The 25,771-nt window shown below is 39.9% G+C and overlaps 1 protein-coding gene across 3 annotated transcripts; it reads right to left on the bottom strand.

The window, feature by feature from the left end:
- Positions 1 to 221: 221 nt before the first annotated feature.
- Positions 222 to 20,866, bottom strand: loxl1 (lysyl oxidase-like 1). Of its 3 annotated transcripts, none has more exons than XR_006097145.1 (8): positions 16,597 to 18,359; positions 12,251 to 12,359; positions 11,075 to 11,212; positions 4,146 to 4,302; positions 3,774 to 3,869; positions 3,335 to 3,450; positions 1,947 to 2,122; positions 222 to 1,249 (listed from the first exon to the last, which is right to left on the bottom strand). XR_006097145.1 is itself a non-coding variant. In XM_042417524.1 (8 exons), exons 2-8 carry the CDS (start codon positions 17,705 to 17,707, stop codon positions 2,116 to 2,118), a joined length of 1,734 nt encoding a protein of 577 aa, XP_042273458.1. In that variant the 5' UTR covers positions 17,708 to 18,275; positions 20,623 to 20,866; the 3' UTR covers positions 222 to 2,115. The 3 variants fall into 3 exon arrangements, 2 of the variants coding, with proteins under 2 accessions (XP_042273458.1, XP_042273450.1); XM_042417524.1 differs by adding an exon at positions 20,623 to 20,866 and having other exon boundaries at positions 222 to 2,122; positions 16,597 to 18,275; XM_042417516.1 differs by having other exon boundaries at positions 222 to 2,122.
- Between the last annotated feature and the right edge of the window lie 4,905 nt (positions 20,867 to 25,771).

Raw genomic sequence — 25,771 nt, 5'->3', positions numbered from 1 at the left:
CAGTATTCGAGAAAATGCCTTAATGCATTAAACATATCGCACCTAATCTTTTATGAAGGGGATGATTTCAGTAACTTCTCACACCTGTCATTCAGCATTTCCTTTAAATCCACTCATATGTATTCGGTGTAAACCTGCAGATGTGTGTTCATATGCAGCATGGTGAACCAGTGCTATGAGAGTGGTACATGGCATTCATATTCAAGTCTGTGCACACAGCAAACGTGTAAATGTATTTATTGTATATGACATTTTTGACAGGTGTTCACTGTTAGAAAAATACAAATTTCATCACATGTCAAAGATGCTGTATAACTGTCACCTACTATTGTGCTGTCGTTCCACTGAATGTCAGAATCACATGTGGTTGCATCTTTCTCCATAACCATAAGATATAATCATGAGCTACTGGAGTAAGAGGACGTTGCAGATAAAAAAGAAAAGAAAAAAGTAGTATTTACATTACAATATGAAAGGCCTGTGTATGACCAATAAACTTGGTACTTAAGGCTGGGTTTGTTCTGCATTTACAGTATTTTGTTTCAAAAATTAATTTCCAACATTAGCAATTTAAAAATGAACAATAAATCAAATCAAAGTCAACCAAATTTAACACATTTTGGTGCTTTGTAATGGTTTGATTAATACAGACAGACTGGATTCAGACTGGATATCACTCTTTCTTTCTTTGAGTCCCAAATCATGTGTTCTGTAATAGATTCAGGGGTTTTACAGTAGGTGTGTGTTACACCAGAGTGGTAGGAAGCCACAGTCAGCAATCGCAGGAATTTCCAATGGAAACCAAACACTTAACAGGAAACAACAGCTCACTCAGTTGGAGAGGTAGGTCAAGACGGCTTTCTGGTACTCTGCATTACAATACTAAGTTTATAGCAGTGTTTTTTCTCCAATAACACATACAGTTTTAATAAAACTGAGAATAATTCAGATTATCAAGAAAAATAATATATAGAAGTTCACTGAATTTCACAAATTACAGTAACAGGTAAACTGGATAAACAAATATAATCAGTTACAACAAAATACTTTCCATCATTTAAGTCATGCATCAGTGGAATATTTGTATATACATTCTTCAAAAGGTATAGATGACCTATGTGCCACCTGACCAGTGTTGGTAGCTGAAGAAGAAACCCCAAAGCAGTGTAAACGTACAGCTTACATACTGTGAGTCTTGTATTCTGGAAAGTGCCCTTTTCTGCCAGTTGAGCTTCCTGTTCCTGTTGAACTGAATTAAGAAAGGACGAATGGGGGCACAATTTGAATATGCAAGGATTTAGAGGAGTACAGCACCCAGTGCTGACAGTTTGTCTTTATGTTGACTTACAATTTGACGAGAAGACAAATGCAAATATGACCTGCTGTCTTCCTCTTGCTGTTAACACAACATTAAACAAGACGTGCCCAGAGAATCGCAATATCTGAGTCAGACCCATTGCGGCAGTGAAGAGAGAGAGAGAGAGAGAGAAAGAGAGAGAGAGAAAGAGCGAGAAAACAACTAACACATTATACTGTGGTTCTTCTGAGTCACTGGGCCTTTCTGTCTGTCCCCGTGCTGCATGGATGAATGCACCTGGGAAGACTTTGTCCCCTAATTTTATTTGTTGGATTGCAGCTGAACACTGATGTGTCGGGAACCACTCGTTTCAGCACCAGCAACGTTTCTCACTTTAATAATTTAAACAGAGACACTCTGCAGGAGCTGTGGATAGATGTTTCTTGCTGTGTGTAGATACAGTAAACGCCTCTTTTGAAAGTCAATGATGTGTCAAAAGCATGTAAACAAACTGGGGTGGCTAGTTGCAATATAATATATGTTTTTGATAAGACAATATTATAACATAGATTGCAGGGATCTGAACTGTCATTAATGGGATATCAATGTGCAAAATGCATTATGCAATATGCAGTGTGTGTGTGCTTACTTTAAACCCCCACATTCTTATCAGTGCCAGTGGATCCCTCACTTGCCATGGGCCCAGGATACCAAAACAGCACGAAAAACAGTAAAGACGAACAACAAATGGATTCCATTCACATTTCAATGGAATAGCAATCAGGGTCACTCTAGCGTGGCAGCCTTCCAGTGCCTGATCATGACCTGCAAAAGAAACAGACCACACATAACACTTTTGTGAGAGTAACTGTAACACTCCGGACTCACTGAAGGATTTCAGTGCAGAGATATTGTACATAATGAATGAACAAAATGACTGCTGATATGAAGTTATTAACTATTCTGACCCTATGAATTACAAAATTATACGTGAATATCAAATTTAAAGTCATTCACATGCAGGATGTTTTCTTTTCACACGTATATAATCTCTTCTTTTTTCCTCTTTGAGTTTTGGTGGTTGGTAAACAATCAAATATTGAATTATCATCACATATGGTAACGGATTTGGCTGAATAAATAGACCATTGTCACAAACATGGATGGATACCGGGTTCTCCTGTTGCTTCTAGCTCTTGCTGTTAGCGCTTATTTCAGAATTTCAGAATAGCCAATCACACAATACAGGTGATGTTATTGGCAACTGTTTCTCCTGTCAGAAACTGTTCAAACATCAGACTTAAATGTTGGAAGTCTGATGATGTAATTCTTTTATTGCCGTCAGTTCCTTAAATACCTGACTATTATATCCAGCTCCCATTAACTGTGGAAATGCTTTAGCAAACATATTTTTAAGTTTATGTTTGACTGTACCAGTGAAACTAAGGGAGACTGGCTAGAGCAATTGAGCCTAATGATGCTTTCGTCATGCATATCCACTCTCTATATAAAGTCTTTTCAAGAGCATATGATAGTACTTCTGAGTGCAATGATAAACTTTCTAATAGCGCTATTGAAAAGTTCAACACCCCTGCATCTCCATTTGAGGGAAAATTTGAAAGTTTCAGAGCCCATTAATCTTAACTGGAGAATGAGAACATAATTCATTAAATCATCAAATATTTCAGCCAAGACCCCATTAAGTCCACTAAGTAATTCAAAACACTTTGAGGCTCTTCATAAAACTGCATTTAGCTGCCATCCTGTCATGTGGATCACTATAACTCAATGTTGGGAACATGACAAGAACGCTGATTTACAGTTTGCCTCTCAGATACCATTCTACAGCATATATGTACGCTCTTTTAGGTCAGAGTCCTACATTGTATAAAATGGCAAACTGTATCTTTCTAAAAAGCACAAGATCACCAAAGGAGCGGAGGATTTTGAGAACACTGAAATAAATCTGTCCCAGTGAATTATTAATGATCAGCAATCAAGTAAGTTTTTAAAATCTGTACATTCTGTCTTACTTACTGTGCGATCTTGCAGTTGGTTGTTGTAACAAACCGTCCTGTGTAGTGAATGTTACACCTGACCACATTGTTGGTAAAATCTGATTCCAGCACCAAGAACTTGGGATTGACCTGGAGCTGAGAGACAAAAGACAGATGGCACATTACAATTCACCATATACTCAAAGTTCAACAAACATGGGTGACATCCAATGGGACCAATATTGCTTTAAGAGAGAATGTGAGATTTGAGATAGATAACACTGTATAGATCATGTGTTTGCACATCTTGCAGCCATATTGATCAAATCAAATATGCATGAAAAATAGACAATGAGATGGATGGGAGACCAGTGCCACTGAGCCCTGTGCTGCCCCTCACTTCCGTCCATAAAATATGACCCTATGCTGTTCACAAATGTGCCATGACCATGCACACCAAAATCTCTCTTTACTCTTACTTTTAGTACGTAGTTTCCAGGCTGGATGTCTGTGATGTCAATCCACTGGCAGTCAATATCAGCATTGTATGTATCATAGCAGCCTGGGCTCAGACCCTGAAGAAACAGAAGGGAAGAAAGACATTCGTAAGGAATACTGATCTGAGGTGAAAACCTTGTATGTCAGCACAATGTCAGTGGTATGACATTGTGCAAGAAACATATTCAGGCTGATGACTAAAAGCCAACTATTAATGCAACTGTAAAAAAAAAAAAAAAAAAGTGACCACCAAATGAAGGTTGAAAATTGATGCGGGAGCTTGAACTTAAAGTGAAATCGCTTTGTCATTCATTGTTGCTAAATTCCACTCATGCCCTTGTTTGCTGCATTACCTGAGTGTGAGCGGTGCAGGCATAACGCTTCAGGTGACCAAAGTCACAGGTTGTGTCTTCTAGACAGAAGCTAGCCTTGTGTCCCTCTGCGACTTTGCGGCCAGAGCTGGCCTCCAGTAAATCATAATGGCTGAACTCGTCCATACTGTGGTAGTGCCTGTAGGAACAAACAAATCATTGTGCATGTAGTAAAACAATGAAACAAACATCTTAGTTAATGTGATCAACCAAAATGTTTAAGCTCATTTTAGTGTTATTGTGTCATCTAAGCATAAATTATAGCTAGTTTATTAAGTTTGTTAGGCTGCTGTAATTACACTTCCATATTGTTTAAATTAAGCTTATCTGGGTTTAAATGCAATTTCAAGACAAACTGTGGGTTTATATACTGCATACTCAACCCATTGACCAAATCTATTAATGTTTATGTACGTGATGTTGCACCTTGACTGAACACATCATAAAGTATCAAAGGACAATGGATACTAATTGATGGAAACAATAAAGTATTGCAAGACATTAACACCCTAATGATGTATGAATGTTGTTAATTAGCTTGTATCAGTCGGTGAGATCAGAGGTGTTTGTGTGTGTGATCGCGTGTGTGCGTGTGCTAATGTTTTTTTTTTTGTTTGTATGCTCATATCTTAGTGTGCATGCGTAAATGTGTGAGTGTAGCAGTGTCAGAGTGTATTTTTGTGCTGCTTGCGGTGTGTTTGTGTGTGTTTGCACAGCTTTAGCAGCTTAGGAAAGGCTGGATGCACATGGCCACTGATCATCTCAACTGAACCAGAATTTGAAACAAGTGACTCTCAGTGAGTGACTCTGTCAGTGAGCTGGTCCATTTGAAAGCATCTGCAATATTAACTGCTATATGGCTTGGACCTCTCCCAAATGTCAAAGTGACCTGTGATGCTACTCACTTTTTAAAAGCCTACTGTGCACATAATTGCATGACATGCCAACACGAATGTGTTTGCATGGAGTACCATGACAACAACCTTCCTACTTTTATCATTAGTTTGAAGTATTTATACAGAGCAGTGGAAACAAATTAGTGAAGCACACATACCAAAGTAGTTAAAGGAACATAGCCTGCTTACAACAACCTACAATCCCATTTCCACTTTTCTGTGATTGAATGTCACTATTTAATTGTTTAACTGTCTTAATCTGGCATGTCAGTAAAAATATATTTCTAGTAAATCATAAAATGCCACAACTGCACATGTACAGTTGTATTTTGTCACATTAATATAAAACATTCTAGGTTTCTATAAATTTGTATGTACATGTCCGAATAGCCTTGTTTGCCTAAAAAAAGATCATTGTCCTGTTTGTGTGTCATATGGGCACAGCCAGCATTGAGCTATCTGTTATTAAGAGCGTTTATCAAAGAAAACACCCAACAACATCAGCAAAGTATAGTTTCCTATAATATCGAGGCTGCTTAATCCAAGTGGTGTGCTCTTAGTGTAGCACATAGATGCACAAATCTCATTCAGCCATGTGACTGTGGCAGAGGCCCATGTGGAACACTGCTGAGCATGAAGCATGACTGTCAGGTTTACAGACATGAAGTCATTTGTCACAGGCAAAACAGATACAATATGTTAGCAGATAGCATTCTGGTGGTTTCGACTGAGATGGTAAATTTCCTACAGCAGATATGAGATATACACTTTTGACAGTTTATAAGCCACACTGAATCGTTTGCAACCGAATACAACAGCCTAACAATAAATGTTATGAAACTCAACATATAAATGTTTTGTTGAGACTATGTCAGAGAGGCGTTCATTAAATTTTGTGGTCATTTTGAAGGATTTTGTTGTTGTGCTATTGAATTGTATTGCATTATATCATATAAATAATTTGTAACAGAGTCTTGCACGGGTCCAATTTTGCAAACCCGCACCCACCCGCACCCGCAAAGCTCAGTACCGAAACCAACCCGTTACTGCAATTATCTCCATGTCAAATCCGGACCCGCCTGGACCCGTAAATATAAGACCCACAACACGACCCACGATTAAACACATAGGCTACACAGTCACTCACTCAAAAGTGCTTTATTTTTACTTGTTGTGCAATCATAATCTGTGTCTATGGGCAGTACTGCACATTCACTGACAACCACACATACCCGTGCACACACACAGATATGCAGTCGCAGATATCACAGCAGTTACTCTCTCACACACACTTAACAATGATTGCATACTAATGTTATAATGCATGCTCACTTGTATGACTTATAACAGGGTGCAACATACTCTGAAGTGTAGTTCATTTTTACCTGTACCCGTGAATTTATATAATTATATTTTTTACCCATTACACAACTTTTTTGTGGGTACTCGACCCAGGGCAGGACTCTGATTTGTAATATTTTGTCCAACCCAAATAGACAACATATTTAATATTAGTGTCTTCAACACATTTAACTACTAACAACTATAATTTTATTGGGCACATTTCACAAAACTGCAGTAAAACCCCCAAAATCACCACAAAGTTGAATCAACTTTTGCCATCTCAACAAAAACTGAATACAAGCTTTATAAAGTGTACCTAATTAACTGGTAAGCTAGTGTAGAGAGCAATATACAGTATCTCAGTGGCATTAACTGCCAAATTCATTTCAGATATGCAAACATCTTTAGAGCAATGTTTTGATGAAACAACAACAAAGACACTACATTTTAAGTACTAAGAAACAAAAAAGGGTTTTAGATGTTTGTATGGACAAGAATACATGAATCTGGAAAAACTCTGGGAAAAATTTTGTGCAACTAAGGGGGTTTACTTCATTTGAACAAATTCAAATTTTTATTTTGATAAAACTTCTGAGCTGTTGATAAGGTATAACTGTTCAATGCATCACATTAAAAAGTAGATTAGAAAGGAAAACCTTCCTAAACCTTTGATCCTGAAAGCCACATGTTTTAAATTTAAAAAATACCAATACCTATACCAATGTGATAAAGTTCCTCAAAGGTTTGATATGTAGAATTGTGAAGCAATTTACATGTATTGATCGTTTTTTTATTGCCAATGAGTTAACAGGTAGTAACGTAACGTAAAAAATTAGACCTTCCCCAACTTTCTCGGATGTCTGTCACAACCTGTGGACTGATTTCCATGTGAAGGACCCAGGCTGGATTTTCTGCAAAAATCCAACAGAAGTGATGTTTTGCATGCTCCCGAGTGCCTTGCCTCTCTCCCGCTAACGTCAACAAACGACTGGCATAACAACACAACAAAAATGGTGCTATCTGACTAGAAACACCCTGCAGATATTAACTCTCCAGCTAATGAAACAGCTAGCTGCCTACATCAACCACTACACATTTCACAACAAAGGAAGAGGAAAAAGACATCACCTGCAATAGTCTCCATCACCTGCAATAGTCTCACGTCGCAAGCACCACCTGTATGTTGACTGCAGCTCATTTAACAGCCACAGATGTCACTAATGAGAAGGAATTTTTGATTCCTACATATCAAACCTCTAGGAGAGCATCCTACCAAAATGAAACATTACATAATACACATTGAAGTAGCAATTGAAAGTATTTATCATATTCTCTGATTCTTCAGTTGCCCCATACAGTCATACAGTATACTTAAGTGGTGTTGACTTTAGTTGTTGTGGCAGGTGAGGTAAGCACTGGATCGTTTACAGTCAGACAAACTCAGACTATATAAATATTGCCCTTTCGCCTTACTTCATGGCCCATGTTTCAACATAGCAACAGCTTTTACTGGAACAGTCATTAAAGATTGAAGGATGACTTGGAAGCAAAAGTGGGTACTTTCCACTGATGGAGCAAGTGACCATTCAAGGACTCATTCTTTCCATAGCTGAGGCAACCAAATATGATTGCTCTCAGGTAGAAACCTGTCTGTTGTTATCTAAGTCTGAACACTATCTTGGTTCAAATTACTCTCCTGTCTCTGTTGAAATGCAAATGCATGTGACCTTGTCTATATGTAGGATTATTTGATGTGTGGCAGAAGGGAACATACAGCATGTATTTTATGTAAATATGTGTGTGTGTATAAATACATGTGTATAGAGTGGGGTGGGAAAAGAAAAGCCTGTAAGGTTGAAACACAGTCTTTGTTTGTGTTCCCGAAACTGGCATCCATTTCAGTGGCAGTCTTGAGATGATTATCTCCAATACGGTATGTGTGTATGTGTGTAAGTGTGTGAGACAGAAAGAAAGACTGCGGGAAGCAGGGAAAAAGATAGAGAGGGGGAGGCACTGGACGATGAGGTGCCTGGAAGGGTCCTCTACCTCCTTGGATTCCTGGATCCCCTCACTGACTATGTCAACTACAGAGAATGTAGTGTTGGAAGAACACATAGAGGATTTAACAAGAATAGCTTGTAATCGTAATATACAAAACATTCCAATCCTTCTTCATAGTCATGACTCATTTTCCACTTGTGTTGCAACAAACAAGACTTTGAGGGTTTCTCACATCATAGCTTGGGTTGTAAAACATAGAGAACTACAGTAGGCTCTTTCAGAACTATTTAGCAGGGGCCTGACATTTGCCTTCCACAAAGTGCAACCAGGATATGAAGACATATGTCCAAGCACCTGCACAAATAGCAGCTATGATCTTTGACCATGAAGGTCACATAGCTTATTAAAGATGTACTGTAAGTGACTGACATAAATAAAGCATAAGTTGAAGAACTCTGTTATTAAGTTCTGTTCAATCAAAAATGAAAGTAAAACCAAAAAATCACTTTTAATGACTTTCACTTGCTTTCCATATTGACTGGCATGAAAAATAAACTCCACATGGAATTCTGTTTCTTAATCTGTTAAAAAAAACAACAAAATATGCAGAATTCCGATATTTTCACAGTCCGTGTTACTCAAGAGGATGCTGTTCCTTTCCCTTTTTCTAATACTCAAGTGAGAAAGATAGGAGTGAGTGTAATGAAAAGCAAAACTGTCAACTACACAGCTTATTCAACAAAAATGTAGGGCAGGGAAGTTTATTGTGAGAATCTGGGCTAGAGGTTTTCTTCCCCTAAAGAGATTTCTTTGTAACCAAACACCCTGTCCCAGTAACCCATATCCATGCCATCATACTTTAGCAGCTATATGATCTGGTGTCACAGATTGACAGCAAAAATGGATTGATTTGTCAATCTGATCACACAGCCAGTGGAATGATTGCCTTGGCTTCCTGCCTTCTGGGACCCACTGTGTAAACGCAGACTGATGTCAGACAGCAACAACACTGCCAATCTTCTAACGGCCAGTCACATTCCTGTAAGATGAGGATAGTAAAGCAGAGCCCGGCACTAGCATTAGTGGGCGGACTTGCTGAAATTGAGATAAAAGCCAGTCTACATGGAATATAATGTCATGAAACAAAGGCGATACCCCCAGAATCACTTCATCAGAAATCCCCAAGAGATATTCAGTCTGAGCCACTACTGCCCTGCTAAACCAACTAAAATATGTCCACTTAGCAAGAAACAATGAGAAAGCTGCTTGCTAAATAAACTCACACAGCTAGATACCATTATGTTTCATGTGATGTGGAATTTAGAGTGTATTGTCCTGTTGCTCTATTTCACACAGGTTTGGCCCTATAAAGGACTCCATTAATCTGACTTCTCTTTAGACCAGGTCTATGAAATTTAGACTTACTCTCTGTGGAGCTTCTCTTCCTGCAGTGACTGTCTATATTGTAAAGGGGACCATGCTGCGTTCACTTTCATTCACTGACTGAAAGAAGAACACAACATTGAAGTGCACCAGATCAATCGAGACTGTTCATGAGCAGCGAGAATGTGCTCTATGTACCAATAACCACATTTACAACACAAAAGCCCAACTTGACCATACATTTAAAGTGTTGGTGCCAAGGTCATGTCCATTGGGTTAGCTATCACAGGATAAATCTCCACTACACCCTGATTTTATAGTCCAGGATCTTGTTTCACCAAAGACATTTGTGAGCACTGATCGTAAATGGTACAAGCTTCCCATTTCTCAAATGATTACACTTGGAAAATTGTAGATACATTTGCAAGTCCTCTCTCCTGCTCATGCATAAGTCGCCAAATATGGTGTTTCTTTTGATTACTTAAACGCGTCAAAATTAATGCGAGAGGAAATGATCTCATGTTGCAAATTTGGAATCGGGTCCCAGGACAATATCACTCATGTTTTTTTTCCTCTTCTGGTTTCCTCCTAGATACTGTATACTGACGCCAACTGGGGTTATGTCGGGTAACATCCATATTCCCAGTAATGAAAAGGTGAGGTTGCTGAATAAGTTCCCTCTGCCGTGTTGTATAAGGTTAATCAGGTTTCAACTGAAAGTGGGCTCACCAATCCCATGCAATACTTTAGAATAATGGGCCATGTTGGTGACCTGGCAGGGAATACAGTCATCTGGCCATTAAACCAATCTTATGTCTGTGTGTGAATTAGCACAATAGTCACATACCACAACCCTAATTCTATAAAATGTGGAGCTGTTGCTTTGCCAAACCCCTATTCCACATAAGGAAGTAAATGCAAATCAAATCATCGATCATGGTTCAATATATTAATCAAAAGCTATTCATCCACCAGTCAACAAGCTGATTAGTAGTGAATTTAGTTTAGCCAGTTAATGTTCAAATTTACTGTTATGTGACCAGTCAGTTTTACAACAATTTGAACATGTCCTACAATCAAAACCAACCAGAACTGTCCATTCTGGCAGTGCAAAAGTAGCTGTACAAAGCACAGAAATTAGTTAAATAAATAAATATATTCTGTAAGAATAAAAGCAGGATTGACATAAAAATGTTTGCTCACTAGTTCCATGGTCACAGCTGATACTGCAGCCAGTAAAGCATAATTCGCTGATTAGGTAAAATCTGGTTTGTATTAAGTACTTACTGATGACAGCTGTGCCACTCCCAGGTATGACGTGGCCTGTTAGGCATGAAGTCAGCAGTACCCTTGTTCTTCACCCTCTGTGGGAAACGTAGAAGGACTCTAACATCATAGTCGGTGGTCTCGGAGCCATAGGCAGAGCTGAATGGCGGACAAATACATGAAGACAAAAAACAGTGAGGTAACTGCACCAGTGACTGCAAAAAGGATGTCAGCATGTCTGTTTCTCATAACTAAGACAAGAGGGGGAAAAAGAGCAGGATGGGAAAGGCTTGGAGGCAGGAGAACATCTACTAAATAATTCATTCTACAGATTACAACCATCTCTCCAAACACATAGTTTCAACATGGGGAGAGGGAGCAGAGTGAGGTACACACTCTGTTGCATGATTCACTTTTTTGTGTGAAAGAGGAGGCACAACCTCGAGTTCACAATACCACTGAAGATCTAAGCCATTCGTCTTGTGGCTGTTGTTGACATTGGAGTGTATGGCAAATTACAACAGCCCATCTGTCGGTGATTGCTGCAAACTCAGACAGGATATGAAAGGGCTTTGAGGGATGGCTTCGCTTGTGATGGGGAGAGGGCAAATAGAGCAGCCATGGGGACAGCACACTTCCATCATTTCAATAGTGTCCTTAGTGCAGAGGCAGTCAAAGGCCCAGGCCCGGGGCTCAGGGGATGATATCCACCAACAAAGAGAAATGAAACTAATGGCAGCCTGTATCCCCAAAGGTGACCAGGATTTAGTTCATGTTGAGCTTTTGGTCAACTTTTTTTCATTATTTCTTTCAGTTATTATTGCACAGGCATAATCCCAAAGGCTACGTTAGAATTGTGGACAGTTCACTTCCTGGTTAATGCTGCCCAAAGGTGGAGCACATTACAAAAAAATTCAATCTCCCATTAAAATTAACATTTTGTTGTTAATGCATGATCCATTCATTTATTCCATTTATCCTAGGGTCATGGAGGGCTGGTACTTTCCAGCATTTACTGCGTACAAAGCAAGGTGCATTTTGGACATGTCGCCAGTGCTTAAAATGTTGCAGAAACCATTAAAATTAGCATTCATCACTGATATGAAAAATGAACTCATAGGGGAAAAACTTTTTTTTTTAAATAAGTAAATTAACGTATAATAAAAAAATGCAAACGCCATCCAGAATTTGGTTTACCTTGATAGGCATTTTTCCTCAGCAGCACAGCGGAGGGAGTACATGTGGGCTCTCTGGATGTATGTGGAAGCCTGGACATAGTTGGGATCAGGAACCAGGTCAGGCAAACCTAAAATAACATACATATTTTCATACTTTACAAAATACACAACCTGATGTGATAGTAATCTGCTCACAAATCAAATCTCACAAGTCTGCTCAAAATACTGAAAAAAAACTTGTATTATAGACGGATACATTTTTAGTCTCAAACATACCTTATAGAGAGAGTTAATGTTAATGTTAATGATTGATAATCTGTGACAGGTCCCCTTTTGATCTCTCTGAATTCCAGCCCTCCCAACAATGGCAGTGAGGGCTCTTTCACATATTTGTCATCAATTTTTTATTAACTGGTATTTATTGCAGTGCTGGTGGAGGATATGAGGGGCATGAGTGACAAGGGCCGCAGTTCAAGACTGGGTCACAATAGAGAAAGCTATTGGCCACTAATTACTGTGCATTCCAGATTATTATCATGGTTTCCTAATGAGACACTTTTGCTCCATAGGCCTCTCAGACAGGGGTGAGTTTGAGGTGAGAGAACACAAGGGTCACATTTAGATCTCTTGTGTGAAAAATCCCAAGAAAACAAAGAAACATATAACATTAACACAACACTTTGGCCTCTAACTTAATGTATCTTATTATGAGGGAAATATTTTATACAAACAACGTATTGCCTTCTTGGCTAATGTGATGTGATCTTGTGTGACACTAATCTTAATATGAACCTGTCACTTGAGGTTAACCTTGAGCAAAGTAAACGTAGGATGACTAGTCATATCTGTTAAGGATAAGGCTCAACTTGGAAACATGAGCTACAGTATCATAGGAGGACTTAGTGTAGTACAGCCTACGTTTTTCATACTTTGGTTTATACAAACAAATGACAAAGATGGAGAGATGAAGAAGGAAAGGCATTGTACAGAGATACAAGAGAGCCAGACAGACACACAGAGAGGGAGAAGGTATGTGCGAGGGCAAAACATGACACCACTGCTGTTTTTAAAGTGGGACACTGTCCAAGTCTGTCAGAAAACCTGAGGAACAAGTTAAAAAAAGCAGGCCTGATTTTTCAGAGTGGATGTCTGTCCCATGCCCTGTAAAGGCCATGCCAGCAAGGGTCACTGGTGTAGCTTATCATCCTTCTCTGTTTAGCTCACAAAGGCCTGGTATGCTTGCTTGTTTAAGCTACAGATAGCAAAACCATTCGACCTCTAACTCTGGAGGCATTACTAATATCACAAAAATTATATTCAACCTTCAATTTCTGTTGTACCATGCTTTAACAATGGAAAAGAAAACAGATGATGAAACACATTGTTATCTGTCACATGAATTTCATTAGTTCTGGTCTGTTTATGGAAACCAGATAGGAAGTTTCCTATTTTATATCTGCCCAGCGTTTAACATCCAGATGAGTCTTGCCTTCCAAGCTGCAAGTTTAAAAAAAGGGCTTTGACTTTTCGGGCATTGTGTAAACATCTCATCTGACAGCTCTCTCTGAGGCAGACGTATAGGACAGGGGGAAGCTTCCATGTAAACATTGTAAGACCAGTGTGAAACGCAAAGGTTTTCCAACTGCACTCTCAGCCCCGTTTTTTCTCTTCACCCCAGGAAGGCTTTGTTCTCTGTGCCGTAATCTTTTGAAATGTGAAATTGGGTCTCTTTCAGAGGGATAAAGTGTTTTGAGAAGCCAAAGCTGATCAGCTCTCGACAGCATGTGACAAAGCCACACATTACACTCTAAGTGGGGCACGGAGAAAAAAAAAAGAATCTTGCCAGGCTTTTTATACCATCTAATATAGCATAATAAAAGGACATGAGGGCTCCCTCTCCTCATCAGATACTCCTGCTATAAGCTGAATGCTGTTAGCTGCACTGACAGATTAGCACACTTGAAATTCATTGAGGTCAAAATCAAGAATCATAACAGCATCTGATGATTATGCATCATTTTAGAAAACTCTACTTTCACTGTATACTCTATGCCCTCTTGCAATAAACATCATGATTATGATTAACCATTTTACTTTTGCTGATCACTTGTTATATTACTATAAATTTTAGCAATATCGAGGTGCTAAAACCTTTTCCCTTAATTTGAAGATGCTTGAGTAAAATAACTGTGATGCTGCCTTGCAGCTGCCTTAATGAATTAATCTATACCAATTACGGTCTAATTATTCTCTCCTCTGACTGCTGGCACCTTTATCTGGGAACATGAGAGGAAGGAAGAGTGATATCAAATGACGATGTATTGCAAAGTGTATGTTTGGGACATTATGTATACTTTTTTAACCAATCTTTGCGATTTCACTTAGTTAAATACAATTCCTTAATCACAAAACTTCCTGAACATCACAGCTTTCAATACTGCAAAGCTCTCAAAGAGTGTGTACCTTCACGCTCCCTGTCACAAACTCTAGTTCTTTACCCACAAAAGTGCCATGCTTACTGATGCCAAAGCCAATGTGGGTTCAGAAAAGACACCCGCAAACTTGATAAATTGCACATATGATGTAAAGGTCTCTTTGCTTAACACTTTGAGCACAGAGTACATACAGTACAGTATGCTGTGCTCTCTTAATTGTTCCACTGTGGCTTTGGCTGTAGATCAAGCCCTATTTACTGTACATGGTTCTGGGAGTAACTTGCGCCATTTGACATCTAAAAGCAACAATTAGGAAGTGTTTTTGCATTGAAACTTATTTCATGGCCTTAAACTTAATTGTACAGTAGTTATCTATACACTTTGGTTGTTAATGGTAATGCTTGCCAGCTTGTTCATGCATAGCAACTTAACCCTATTTGTGCTTAGTTGAATTTCTTGCACTAACCTTAGTAGGCCACATGATGAAATAGATTGAATTTATTTGTATTATTTAATAAACAGCCTGGCCATTGATTGGTGTTTATCTTATATCAGCATAACTTACGTTTGCTTATGCATTTAAAAATGGCTGTACAAATATGCTTGTCTGCTTACTTCAATTTTAAGTAAATTTTAAATGTGTAGATCACCATTAGTATAATACTTTAACAGCTTAATGATGTTCCATGAAGCAGTGCAATAAAAATGTCAGCTTTTCAGCAGCTCCCAATGGCTGAAACTTTATCACAATGATTACCGGGTACACTAAGGCATCTGCACACATGTTGGCTTTTTGTGCTGTAGAAATGGCTCCCAGCTCTAGAGTGTCTAATGAATGATGGTTGCAAGGCTCACAGCACACTAGAGAGACTGCAGCACAGTAATGCAAATCACTGAGTAAAACCTACATTATTAAGAGTCTGAGATTCTTGCTAGAAGTCTTCCCTCACTGCCTGCTGCAGTCAGAACATAGGAAAATGTCACATGTATTTTTTTTTTCCTCAGCGTTAACAATAAACTCAAGGAAAACTTCTTCCTCCCTTGCACACCGACAAATTATGAAAACAAGGCTGATCAATTGCTTATAGGTTAAAAGAAATTTTCTGCTCTGTTACAAAAAACTTTTTTTTTTTAGTTCGTGTACTGCATGTTTTGAAACACCGCATTCTTCCCCTAAGAACTCTAACTAAATATTTCTTTGATTTCATGTAACTGAAGCAACGGACCCCATGTGTAACAGGGACTTTCCACACTCTCCCTCCCCCTCAAGGAGTGGTGGATTACTGTATCCCCCTCCCTTATTTACCCTCTCCTGTCCTCAAGCTCAGGAGGCAGCCACTGCCCACCAACACCCCTTGTCACCAGACCCCGTATGAGGTCACCACCACCATTACCAAACTCTACACGCCTCATGAAACAGTCTGCTCTCTTGTAATACAGAACTCCCCACACGAAAACACAGTGGTTCTTGTGTGTGATCTCTGAACACTGGCAAGGCTTTCTCAACACCTGGTTTCAATAACCATACAAGTGGGAAAAGATGAACCTTGCATTCACTTTGCTTTGTTTGTAAACTGAAAAAGAGGCTGACTTTTAAACAGCTGTCTCATTCTGATTACTTCAGATATCTGACAAACAAGAATACTAGAAAAGCATGATTGTATACTTGAGGGGGTGGTGAGCTCTCTACTCCTCTGGGTTTTGCATATTTCAAATTCATATGTCTAGCTAAAAAAATCACACTGCAAGCAATGCAAGAAATATTTTAAGTGCTTTAGAATTTTCTTGATGGCTCCCAATCTGTATCCACTCCTATCCCACTCATGCGTTATGTACTCTCTTAAGATCTGGTAAAACGTCCTGAACAAAGTGTGAAATAAAGCATACATTGTGTTAGTTTACAGGTGCCCAAACAAAAAGCTCACTGTACCTCTCTGTTCTGGTCGGTACACACTCCCGACATTGACACTGGGATTCTCAGGGGCAGAGTTTGGAGAATTTCTGCCTGGAGGAATGGGCTGCATGAAGGGAGGTTGGGGTCTTCCAAATGGAGGAAACTGCTCATACTGAGGGCTCCTGATTGGTGGTTGACCGGCTGCTCCTGTCCTGTCCACTACCACAGGAGTGGCGTGATTAGCGTCAGGGGCAGGGACAGCAGGGGCAGGGACAGCTGGAGCAGAGTCCTCGTTGTAGATACTGTGGGTGTATCTGTGGTCCAGACCATCTGAAAATGGTGGTTGGGCAGCACGTGCAGGAACCACAGGATTGGGCCCGTAGCCATAAGACTGGTAGAAGTGGTAACCATCTTCAGCAAAGTCAGAAGGAGAGCCTGGGAGCACAGGGGCCACACCACCTCCAAACCCTCCTCCAGTGTATCCCCGTCCAGCACCATACCCTCCACCACCATATCCTCCACCGACGACAGGCTGAAAGGGTGGCTCGTAGTTCCTGACTTGTCCGTCCCCAAAACTAGGGTCATAAGGTACTGGTTGGAAGGGAGGCTGTTGAGGCAATGGGTACTGTTGGTAGGATGGTACGTTATAAGAAGATGAAGAAAAGGATGATGAGGATGATGAAAATGAAGAGCCAGTGGATGGCCTGAAGCGAGTGCTAGAGGATCCCTGAAAGTGGCTACCACCTGTGGTGCCTGCAGTTTGTCTCCAGTTATCAGGAACTTGCCCAAAGCCGAAAGGATGCCTGGCCTGCCCACGGACAGTCTCAGAGGACCCTCTTGATGGTGCCTGTCTGCGGACATTGCCTCTCTGAGGTCTTTGTGAAGAGCGTGAACGTGTATCTGCTACAACCACCCTAGGACCTCTGTCCTGGGCCCCCGTCCCAGCAGGGACATATTCAGCTCCACTGTTCAGCAAGCTATACATGCGGCCATTGTTCTCCCACTGAATCACCTGCCTCCAAGGGGTAGCAGAGCTGTCCTGCCCCTGGCCCCGACTCTGGCTCTGCCCCCGAGTCTGTGTGGCAACCTGCGCTTGCCCCGAGCCCAGCAGGATGAATACCAAACATGTCACAACCATAGGCAACATACTGGCTCCAAAGATGCCACAGCTCACCACACAGGAAAAGCCCTTCCAGTCCACCAACAGCTCAAACTCAAACCACCTGTGGCTCTGTCAATAAAACATGTGTATCCTCTTCTCGCGGGTGCAGTTTTGGTATGAATGCAGAGACAGATGCAAGGTTGAAAAGTAAGCCTGTAGTTGAGTGCATCTGCAGGTCTTCACTGACAGCAGTAGAAGAGGTTGAATGTGCATTCAGGAGCAGTCACACAGGAGAAGGAAAGTGGGCTTCAGAAGACCCACTGGTGTTGTTACCATCTGTTAGTGCTATGAGAACATGTCCTGACGTCTTGTCGGTCTGCTGGCTCGCCTGTCAGTAGACTGAGCATTGCTCTCTGCCTTCTGGAAAGGAGAAGTGCCTGTGCACTGCACGACTGCAAGCTTCTATTTGCCTGATTGCTTACAATGGGCTGTGAAAAAATCTCAAAGTTTTTTTCTTTTTTAAGGAGAGGTCCCACATGGCCCTAGTGCTAGTGATGTTTCCTAGCCTGCAGCAGCCAGCACTCCATGAGGCTTCCAGAGTCAACATTACCATCTGCAAAGGCATTCAGACATTCTGTATAACACATCTGACTTTCAATGTCTTGAATTCTTTTCTCATCATGTACAAGCATAGATAGTACAATGTGACCCACAGGTAGTTCAAAGGTTTGTAATGTTGTTACTTTGTCTTTAAACCTCTAAAGATTACAATAATTATGTGCAGATGGGAAATTACTTAACTGGTAACAGGGGCACCCTGTCACAGAGAACCACTATACTGATGTAATTCACACAATTGACAACTGTTTTTTTTAACTGACTCAAACTGTAAAATATTCCATGGTGCAATATGGAGGTACAGTAAGTCATTCCAAGTGACATTTGCACAAACAATGAGAAGTTAATAAGGACATACTGTTTGGTAATACGTAACCTTATATAAATAAAATGTGATGTCTCTGTTTATAGGGTGGGTATGTTAGGAAATGTGGTCTGTATCCCCCACCCTAAGAAATATCAAACTGAGGTCAATTATGAAAGTGTTCAGAACCCTCCTCCCACCAAATACACACATTCACAAACACATCACCTCCTCTCTCCACCCCTTATTCCCCTTGCTGCTTGTAGTACACTGAATGCACAAAAGACATGCATACATGCCGAGCAAGACAAGACTGTGTGTGCTGTTGTCTGTGAATACTATCAAAGCACTGTTGCACTCTGAGACCCTCATTTACACAAATGTTCTGAGAGACAAGTCATTAGTAAACACATTCACAGGGGATTTGAAACAGCTTGGTTACTGCTTGCCTTGATAGAGTACATGCAGACAGAATCAGATTTCCCCCTGTTATCAAAGTCAGCAGTTTGCAAGGTATTTTCCTTGGCACGGCTTGCATGGGCAATGGCCACAATGTGCCACAGACCAAAGAAAGGACAACATTCCTCAAGGGCTATAGCAGTCGACATTCACTTTGCCTCTCTCAAAAAGGACCCATAAAAACACAAATATGCTTCCAGTATATGCTATATCTCACCCAACAAACATGTAAATGCACTGCAGAGAGGAGCTTTATCATGATTTTCTGCACAAGGAACTTACAGCATCAATATGGATATGATATCAGTTCTATATATATATATATATATATATATATATATCACATCTGGCTTTACAGACATGAGCTGTTCCCTCATACCGTTATACAGTGACTCAAAACACATTTGTTAAACGTTGACACATTCATGACTGAACATCAAACATTTTTGATAATTGTATCTTTCTTCTCCAACACAAACATTTTTATATTTGCCAGTGAACAGCTTATTAGACAGTTACATCACAGAAACAGTGTGATCATTTGTGTAAAATGTGTCAGACCTTTTTATGACAAATACACCCAACTTAAACAAAACATTAGACTTTTTTTTCACTAGCACCTTACAATGTGTGTAGTCTTTTTGCAGTGATACCTTATGAGAATATTTTACTTTCATTAAAGTGATACAAAAAATAGAAATTCCTTGTTCTGAACTTACTCTGTCCCAGCTTGTTTAGTGCTTTTTAAAGCCAAGATTCTTTCTATCTTCTGGATCAGCCTTGTTTTCCTTTCTTAGTCCTGCATTTGTATTACATGACGTTAAACTTTTCTGTTGATATTAAGCTTGAGGGTTTTTTTCTTAATTACAGATTGATCCCATGGGATTTTCCTCTGAGACTGAAATTGCTGCTTTAAAGAGCCAGACCAGCAGTGAGCCCCAGAAATCCTGTCACTGAAACATTCCACAGAGATTAGTCTAAGTTGTGAGGCAAGGTTGGTTGTTTTTGTGTGACTGCTGTGTGTGTCCCCTGTCTGCTGGAAACACCATGTACCCTGTGAAGTATGGTGAAAGAACGCATTGATCTCAGTGACTATGCAGCACAGGAGGAAAGCCCAGGGAGTAGACATCCTGCTGAGAGCAACCTTTAGCTGTACAGAATCAGAGCTAGGGATGCTCTTATATACTTAGAACTACATTCATCCCCAAAGTCAGTGTAGAGAGTAGGTACAAGCTATCATGTGTGATGTCACAACAAACTTATCAGTGTTTTCAGTTCAAAATGCAATTGGAAAAAGTGACATAACTACAAACTAATACTGTATGTTTCAAACCAAATTGTATCCTGGTCATGTGTCTTATATAGGAAAACCAATCTTTGCCTGAAATCAAGGACCAAACAATCTTCTGATCGCTCTGGTTTTTAATAGATAAATGGTCTTTAATCAGGCTTGATACCACATTTTTTCTGTGATGACAGCTCTCCAAGGAGCGCAGATTTCATGCTAATTTTGACAGACAAGCTGACAACACAAAATAACATAAAGGGAGGAGATGTCATAATTATGGAAAAATCTCACCTTCTCATGGAAAAAAAGCTGTCAGATGTTGAAAAGAGTTGCACTTTTTCATGTAATTATTTGATCCTTCCTTATTCAAAAAGACAGCTGCTTGATATACAAACAAAAGATAGATGAACATACAGAAAAAAAAATGTTGTACTGGCTCCCAATGTAAAACATCTGCTATCCTGCAAACACCAAATATATCCTGCATTTGTCTTAAAGGATTTGGCATGGAGCAATGCAGCCAGTTCAGCAAATGTGCCGGTAAAAAACTGAGACTTCTGTGATGGTTAAATTTGTGTATTCAATGTCAGACGATAAACCACTTCCTGAAGTCGGTTAAGAATTTGACACATTCAGCGTTTTGTTGTCCTACAGCTTCCCTTCCCATCTGTAATCTGCTGGAGAAACATTAAAAGATTGCTGTGGCTGCATTTTTCTGTGGAAGATTTCCAGCTATTTTGCAAATGATTTTTTAGGTCACGGTGGGGATTTTTGTTTTTTATCATTAAATTCAAACATTAAGAAATCCTGTGCCTTTGTTGTTTAGGAGCATTGATTTAATCTGTAACGTGGCTGTTAAAATAGGTCAGGCAAATTGTTCAAACACTGCTGAACTAAAATGAGTCTTATTAGTGCAGTGAAACCAGGTATTTAAGTGTACAACAACACAGTAGACATCAAGTTTACTGAATTTTAGTACTACTAAGTTATAAAAATACAAACATACAATAGTGTATACAAAGATGCCTAATTGTAGATTCCTACAGTAAAGACACATTGATCTTTTTCTATCATGTTGCAGGCCATGTAAGTTAGTAAAGCACTTTGTAATTATAACATACTGTGTACAAAGAGAGACTGGTGACAATGCCGAACCACAAACTGTATCTGTTGTATGACCCTGTAATAACTGTCGACTCCTGAGGAAGACAACATATCCCATCTCTTTCATCTGCTTTACTCACTGTGTCTCTAATATTAAGTAATTATTTCCATTCACAATTCTAACTTCCACTTCACCATGGCAGAGATACAACAGCTGAGGTTGGCGATTGCAAGCACATTTGGTCATACTGTTGGAGCAGTCAGCCTTTGAAGTACCCACCTGCTTTCCATTAATTTCATTTTCATGCAAGGAGAGTCATCAGGCACCTGCACTCTGTTATTGGCTCAGTTTCAGATACCAGGAGACAGAAACGATAAAAATGCCTTCAATCATAGGATAATTTAAATATTTTTTTTCTTCTTAGCACAACATCAAAATGAACCTTGTGATCTTCCTTTAGAAAGACACAAAGAGAGGACTTATTTGTTTCACCCTGTAACATACAAAGTAGCATTTTTTGTTGAAAATAATTTACATTCAGGTGTAACTGCAGTCCGGGCATATTTGTAATGTCATAAATGTGATTATGCAACAACAAGACTTTGTAATGAGATTCTAAATGCATGCTGTGGATATGTGTAATGACTTAAGTTCAACTTTACAAGATACAGTAAAAGCTAAAAAGCCTGCAACTAAGAAAATTAGGATCTTGTTAGACAAAACCACCTGCTTCATAGTACAGATTACAGCGAAATGTATAATTTTGCATTTGTCAGGCTGAAATCCCCCGATGTTTTTTTTATGGTATTCTAATGTTTAAATCAATTAAATTAGGCTTCCGACTCCCTCCCTATTAAGATTTAAGTGCCAAGATTGTCTCGATTGTTCCTAATGAGATTGTTTTGGACTCAACTGTGTTGCTTAGGTCATTTTGATTCTTCTGGAGAGCAAGTGGATCATCAAGGAGGAGCAATAACACAGGAAGGTGTGGCATATGAAGAATGTGGTGTGTGTTTTTTTTCACCCCATTTATACCTTTTCTTAGCAAAAAACTTAATGGAAAGGGATTTATCATGCTTTTCCTTATTTTCGGTCATACACAGTATATAATGTTACAATGTCAGATGTTCATATTAAATGTGGCCAAAGCGTCAAATAAGGAGGTAAATGTATGTAGAATTAATCTCTGTGAGCAAAAAGCTCAGGCTTCAGACTGCTCTGAATGCTTGGTTTCCAACAGCTTTTTCTACTTTCAGCCCGAGCTGACATTCGCTTGTGAAGGACTTCTTTATATGGTCATCTACTCTACACACAGCGTGTGAGTAGACTGCTCCGCTCTGCTAACATTATGGTATTTTTTCATTGTTCTGGGGGCAGTCACATTGAGCTATGACTCGAGTCGAGCTGGCACGCTGTGAGTGTTTTTCCATTACACAGCAGGCAAAGTAAAAGAAGTTGTTTACCTGTTGGAGGTATGCTGTGTCGTCTGGAGCTCTTCATCAAACATCATCATCACTGTGGCTGTTTCTGTTTGTACTACTCCTCCCTGCATTATTTCTTACTGATCTGCTCAACAAAGTTGAGTTCCAAATATCTCCATATGTTGGTGTGTCGACTAGTTTTTAACGCCACTAACGAAGCTCTGCTAATTCAGTGAGGAACATGTTTAATTTCCTGTAAATTCTTCACAATAAAAGCCTCTCATTATTCTTCTTCACACTAGCTTCAAATAAACTTTTAAACACATTTTTGCACAGAAGGAGAGCTGTGGATTATGTCCCCCATCATCTACACTGAAAGTGCATTATGAAGGGATCTCTTAAAGGCCAGTATAAACAGGAGGAATGATAATATCAAAAACAACATGTGTTAGTGTTCATTTGGGCACCTGACTGTTGTTTTAGGACAGATTTGAAAAATTGTGAACCTATCCTGTAAGCAGCCAAATTCACAAAAGTTTCAAAAGACACTATACCAAAGGGGTGCGATTATAAAATTATGAGATTATTCAGTCCCTTCAGTCCCTGGATGCCGTTAACCTAATGCAGTGTAAATAAGGGGGGGTAAGGAGGGAGGAGGGAGGACACAGAGAGATAATTGCCTAACACATTGCTTTGACAATGGCTGCCCTCCCCATAGTGCTGTGACGTTAGGGGGCTAGTACTGTGATTGATGTTAAACTCTGTTTAAGATTAGCCAAAGGAAGAAAGAGCTGTGAGGGATATCTGTGTTTTTTTGGTGCTAATGAGTATCTTACAGTGATGCAAAATCAAATGGAGTGTATAGTAGCAGTATGATGACAAAAACATTAACACACACATATGCCTGGTCCATGCATTCCTATACAGATAATACTGTAGATGTATGGCAAGTGTGAGTTTGAGGATCCTGAGATTTTATCATTCCTCTCATGCTCCATCCATAAATGAGCCAGATTTGATGAGTTACGAGCACTTTCACTTCCCTCGTTACCATACAAATGTCCAGATGGACCTAGATGGTGGTGTTCACTCCATTGTGACAGAACTCGGGGGGATTAATCTGCTCATCTGATTTGTCTGTCTGAGTGTGAGTTCATGACATGTAACCAGACTTGGAACAACTGTTTCCAAATCCAGTTTTATAGACCCATTCAGGCCAAGCATTGGCATGCATATACTCAATATGATTATTAAGCACAAAAGGTCAAGTCAGTTATTTTAAAACACAGTGAAAAAAATTCTTTTAAATTAGACTGTGACAGTTATACAGTATTCCTCCTTTTACCATAAAACAAAATAGTGGACCTGCTTTGTCTCTTGCTCAGTGTCTGATAGAGGGTGATATCACAGGAACAGCCTGATTATATTTTCTTGCTTACTTAAGGCCTAAATATTTGCTAATTGCAAGCATTAGTAATACCAGCAGGTTGCAATATCCTTACAAGGGAGGTGCAGCAGAACTTTTTTTTAAAAATCTAGTTAAGTGATCGTGTTAAGCTAGCAAACTTTTTATTTGCTAGTCTGCCTAACTCCTCCACCTTCAGCTTCGCCTGTCATACCTGATGCTTCTTCAAACCTTTTTTAGCCAGAAATTTGTCCATTGCCTCTCTTTCTCTTTAATTTTCTTGTTCTCTCTATACCCTGGCTTTTCTTTTTTGAGCTCCTAATTTTTGGTGAGGCATTTTGACTTAGCTAGTCAGGCAGCAGTTTGCTTTACATCACATCTGACTGGCCAAGTGTTTCGACCACACCATTTTCACAATAAAAGCGGGGGCTGAGGTATCAGATGACAAGTTGAAATGTATTTTAATGATAACAATAAATTTATTTATCATGTAAATACATATAAATTGTATTGTCAGTGCTATGAGTCAATAAATAGGTAAAGGTAGGTAAATAAGTAAAGTAAATTGTTGTACTTCATCCCATTTAAGGGTCAATCATAGACCTCTGCATGGGCCCCCCTGGGCCTTGGGTCATCTGTACCCTTTGACCCCCCCAATGGCAGGGCTGCATGTAACCCTCCTCTGAGATGCAGACTTCAGAAGCAGGGGCTAATTTGAGCTCCGATCCCCTCCGACAGTGGCCTTTTGCACACACAGCTCAACCTCGAGGGAAGGACACGGAGGCAACACACAATCTAAATCAGAGATTATAATGCAAACAGCCCTGTGGGGCTCACTAATGACTAAGGTGAGCCTGAGATGCAGCTCCAACTCTGCTTTAGAATATCAATTAGGTCTCTCAGGGACATGGAGATGGAAGGAAGTGACTGGCATAGTAAGCGCCTACCGCTTGTCTGTGGGCACCTCTAGCACACGGTATGCACCTCAGTGACTGCCGAGAGATATCGAGCAAAAAGGAAAAGAGGGAAAACAAAGTGAAGACGGGTAAGGATGGTGTGGGTGGGGGCAAGTGATGCAAGAGGGAGAATTCCATTGTCATGTGTTTCCCAAAGAAAGAGGAGCCTGTAAATTTGTTGGAGCAGCCTATTCAATTAGCTCCAGAAATCCACAGCTGGTCCCCAGAGACACATATCCACAGATGTGTTGTGTGCTGTTGTCTCTACACACCCCAGAGAACTACCCTTCCTCTGTTCTCTATCTCTTTCTCTCAACTCTCTCCTCCCCTCTTTGTTACAGTACATTCTCTAGACAACACAACAAGGTCCTGGTAATCAGATGCTGGCTGAACTGGGATACAGAGCACAGAGACAGACAACAGGCTGCATCTGAAATCATCTCACACCTCCGCTTGATATTGTTCAAGGAAAAAGAGTCATCTAAGGCCCTCCTCTGTACAGACACAAAGGCAGCAACACTCAAACACACCCACATTCAGAATAATGTACAAA

Source organism: Thunnus maccoyii, chromosome 1 (genome assembly GCF_910596095.1).
Source record: "Thunnus maccoyii chromosome 1, fThuMac1.1, whole genome shotgun sequence".
Taxonomy (NCBI): Eukaryota; Metazoa; Chordata; class Actinopteri; order Scombriformes; family Scombridae; genus Thunnus; species Thunnus maccoyii.
The sequence above is the reverse complement of the archived record's forward strand: the minus strand, read 5'-3'. Positions and strand labels throughout refer to the sequence as shown.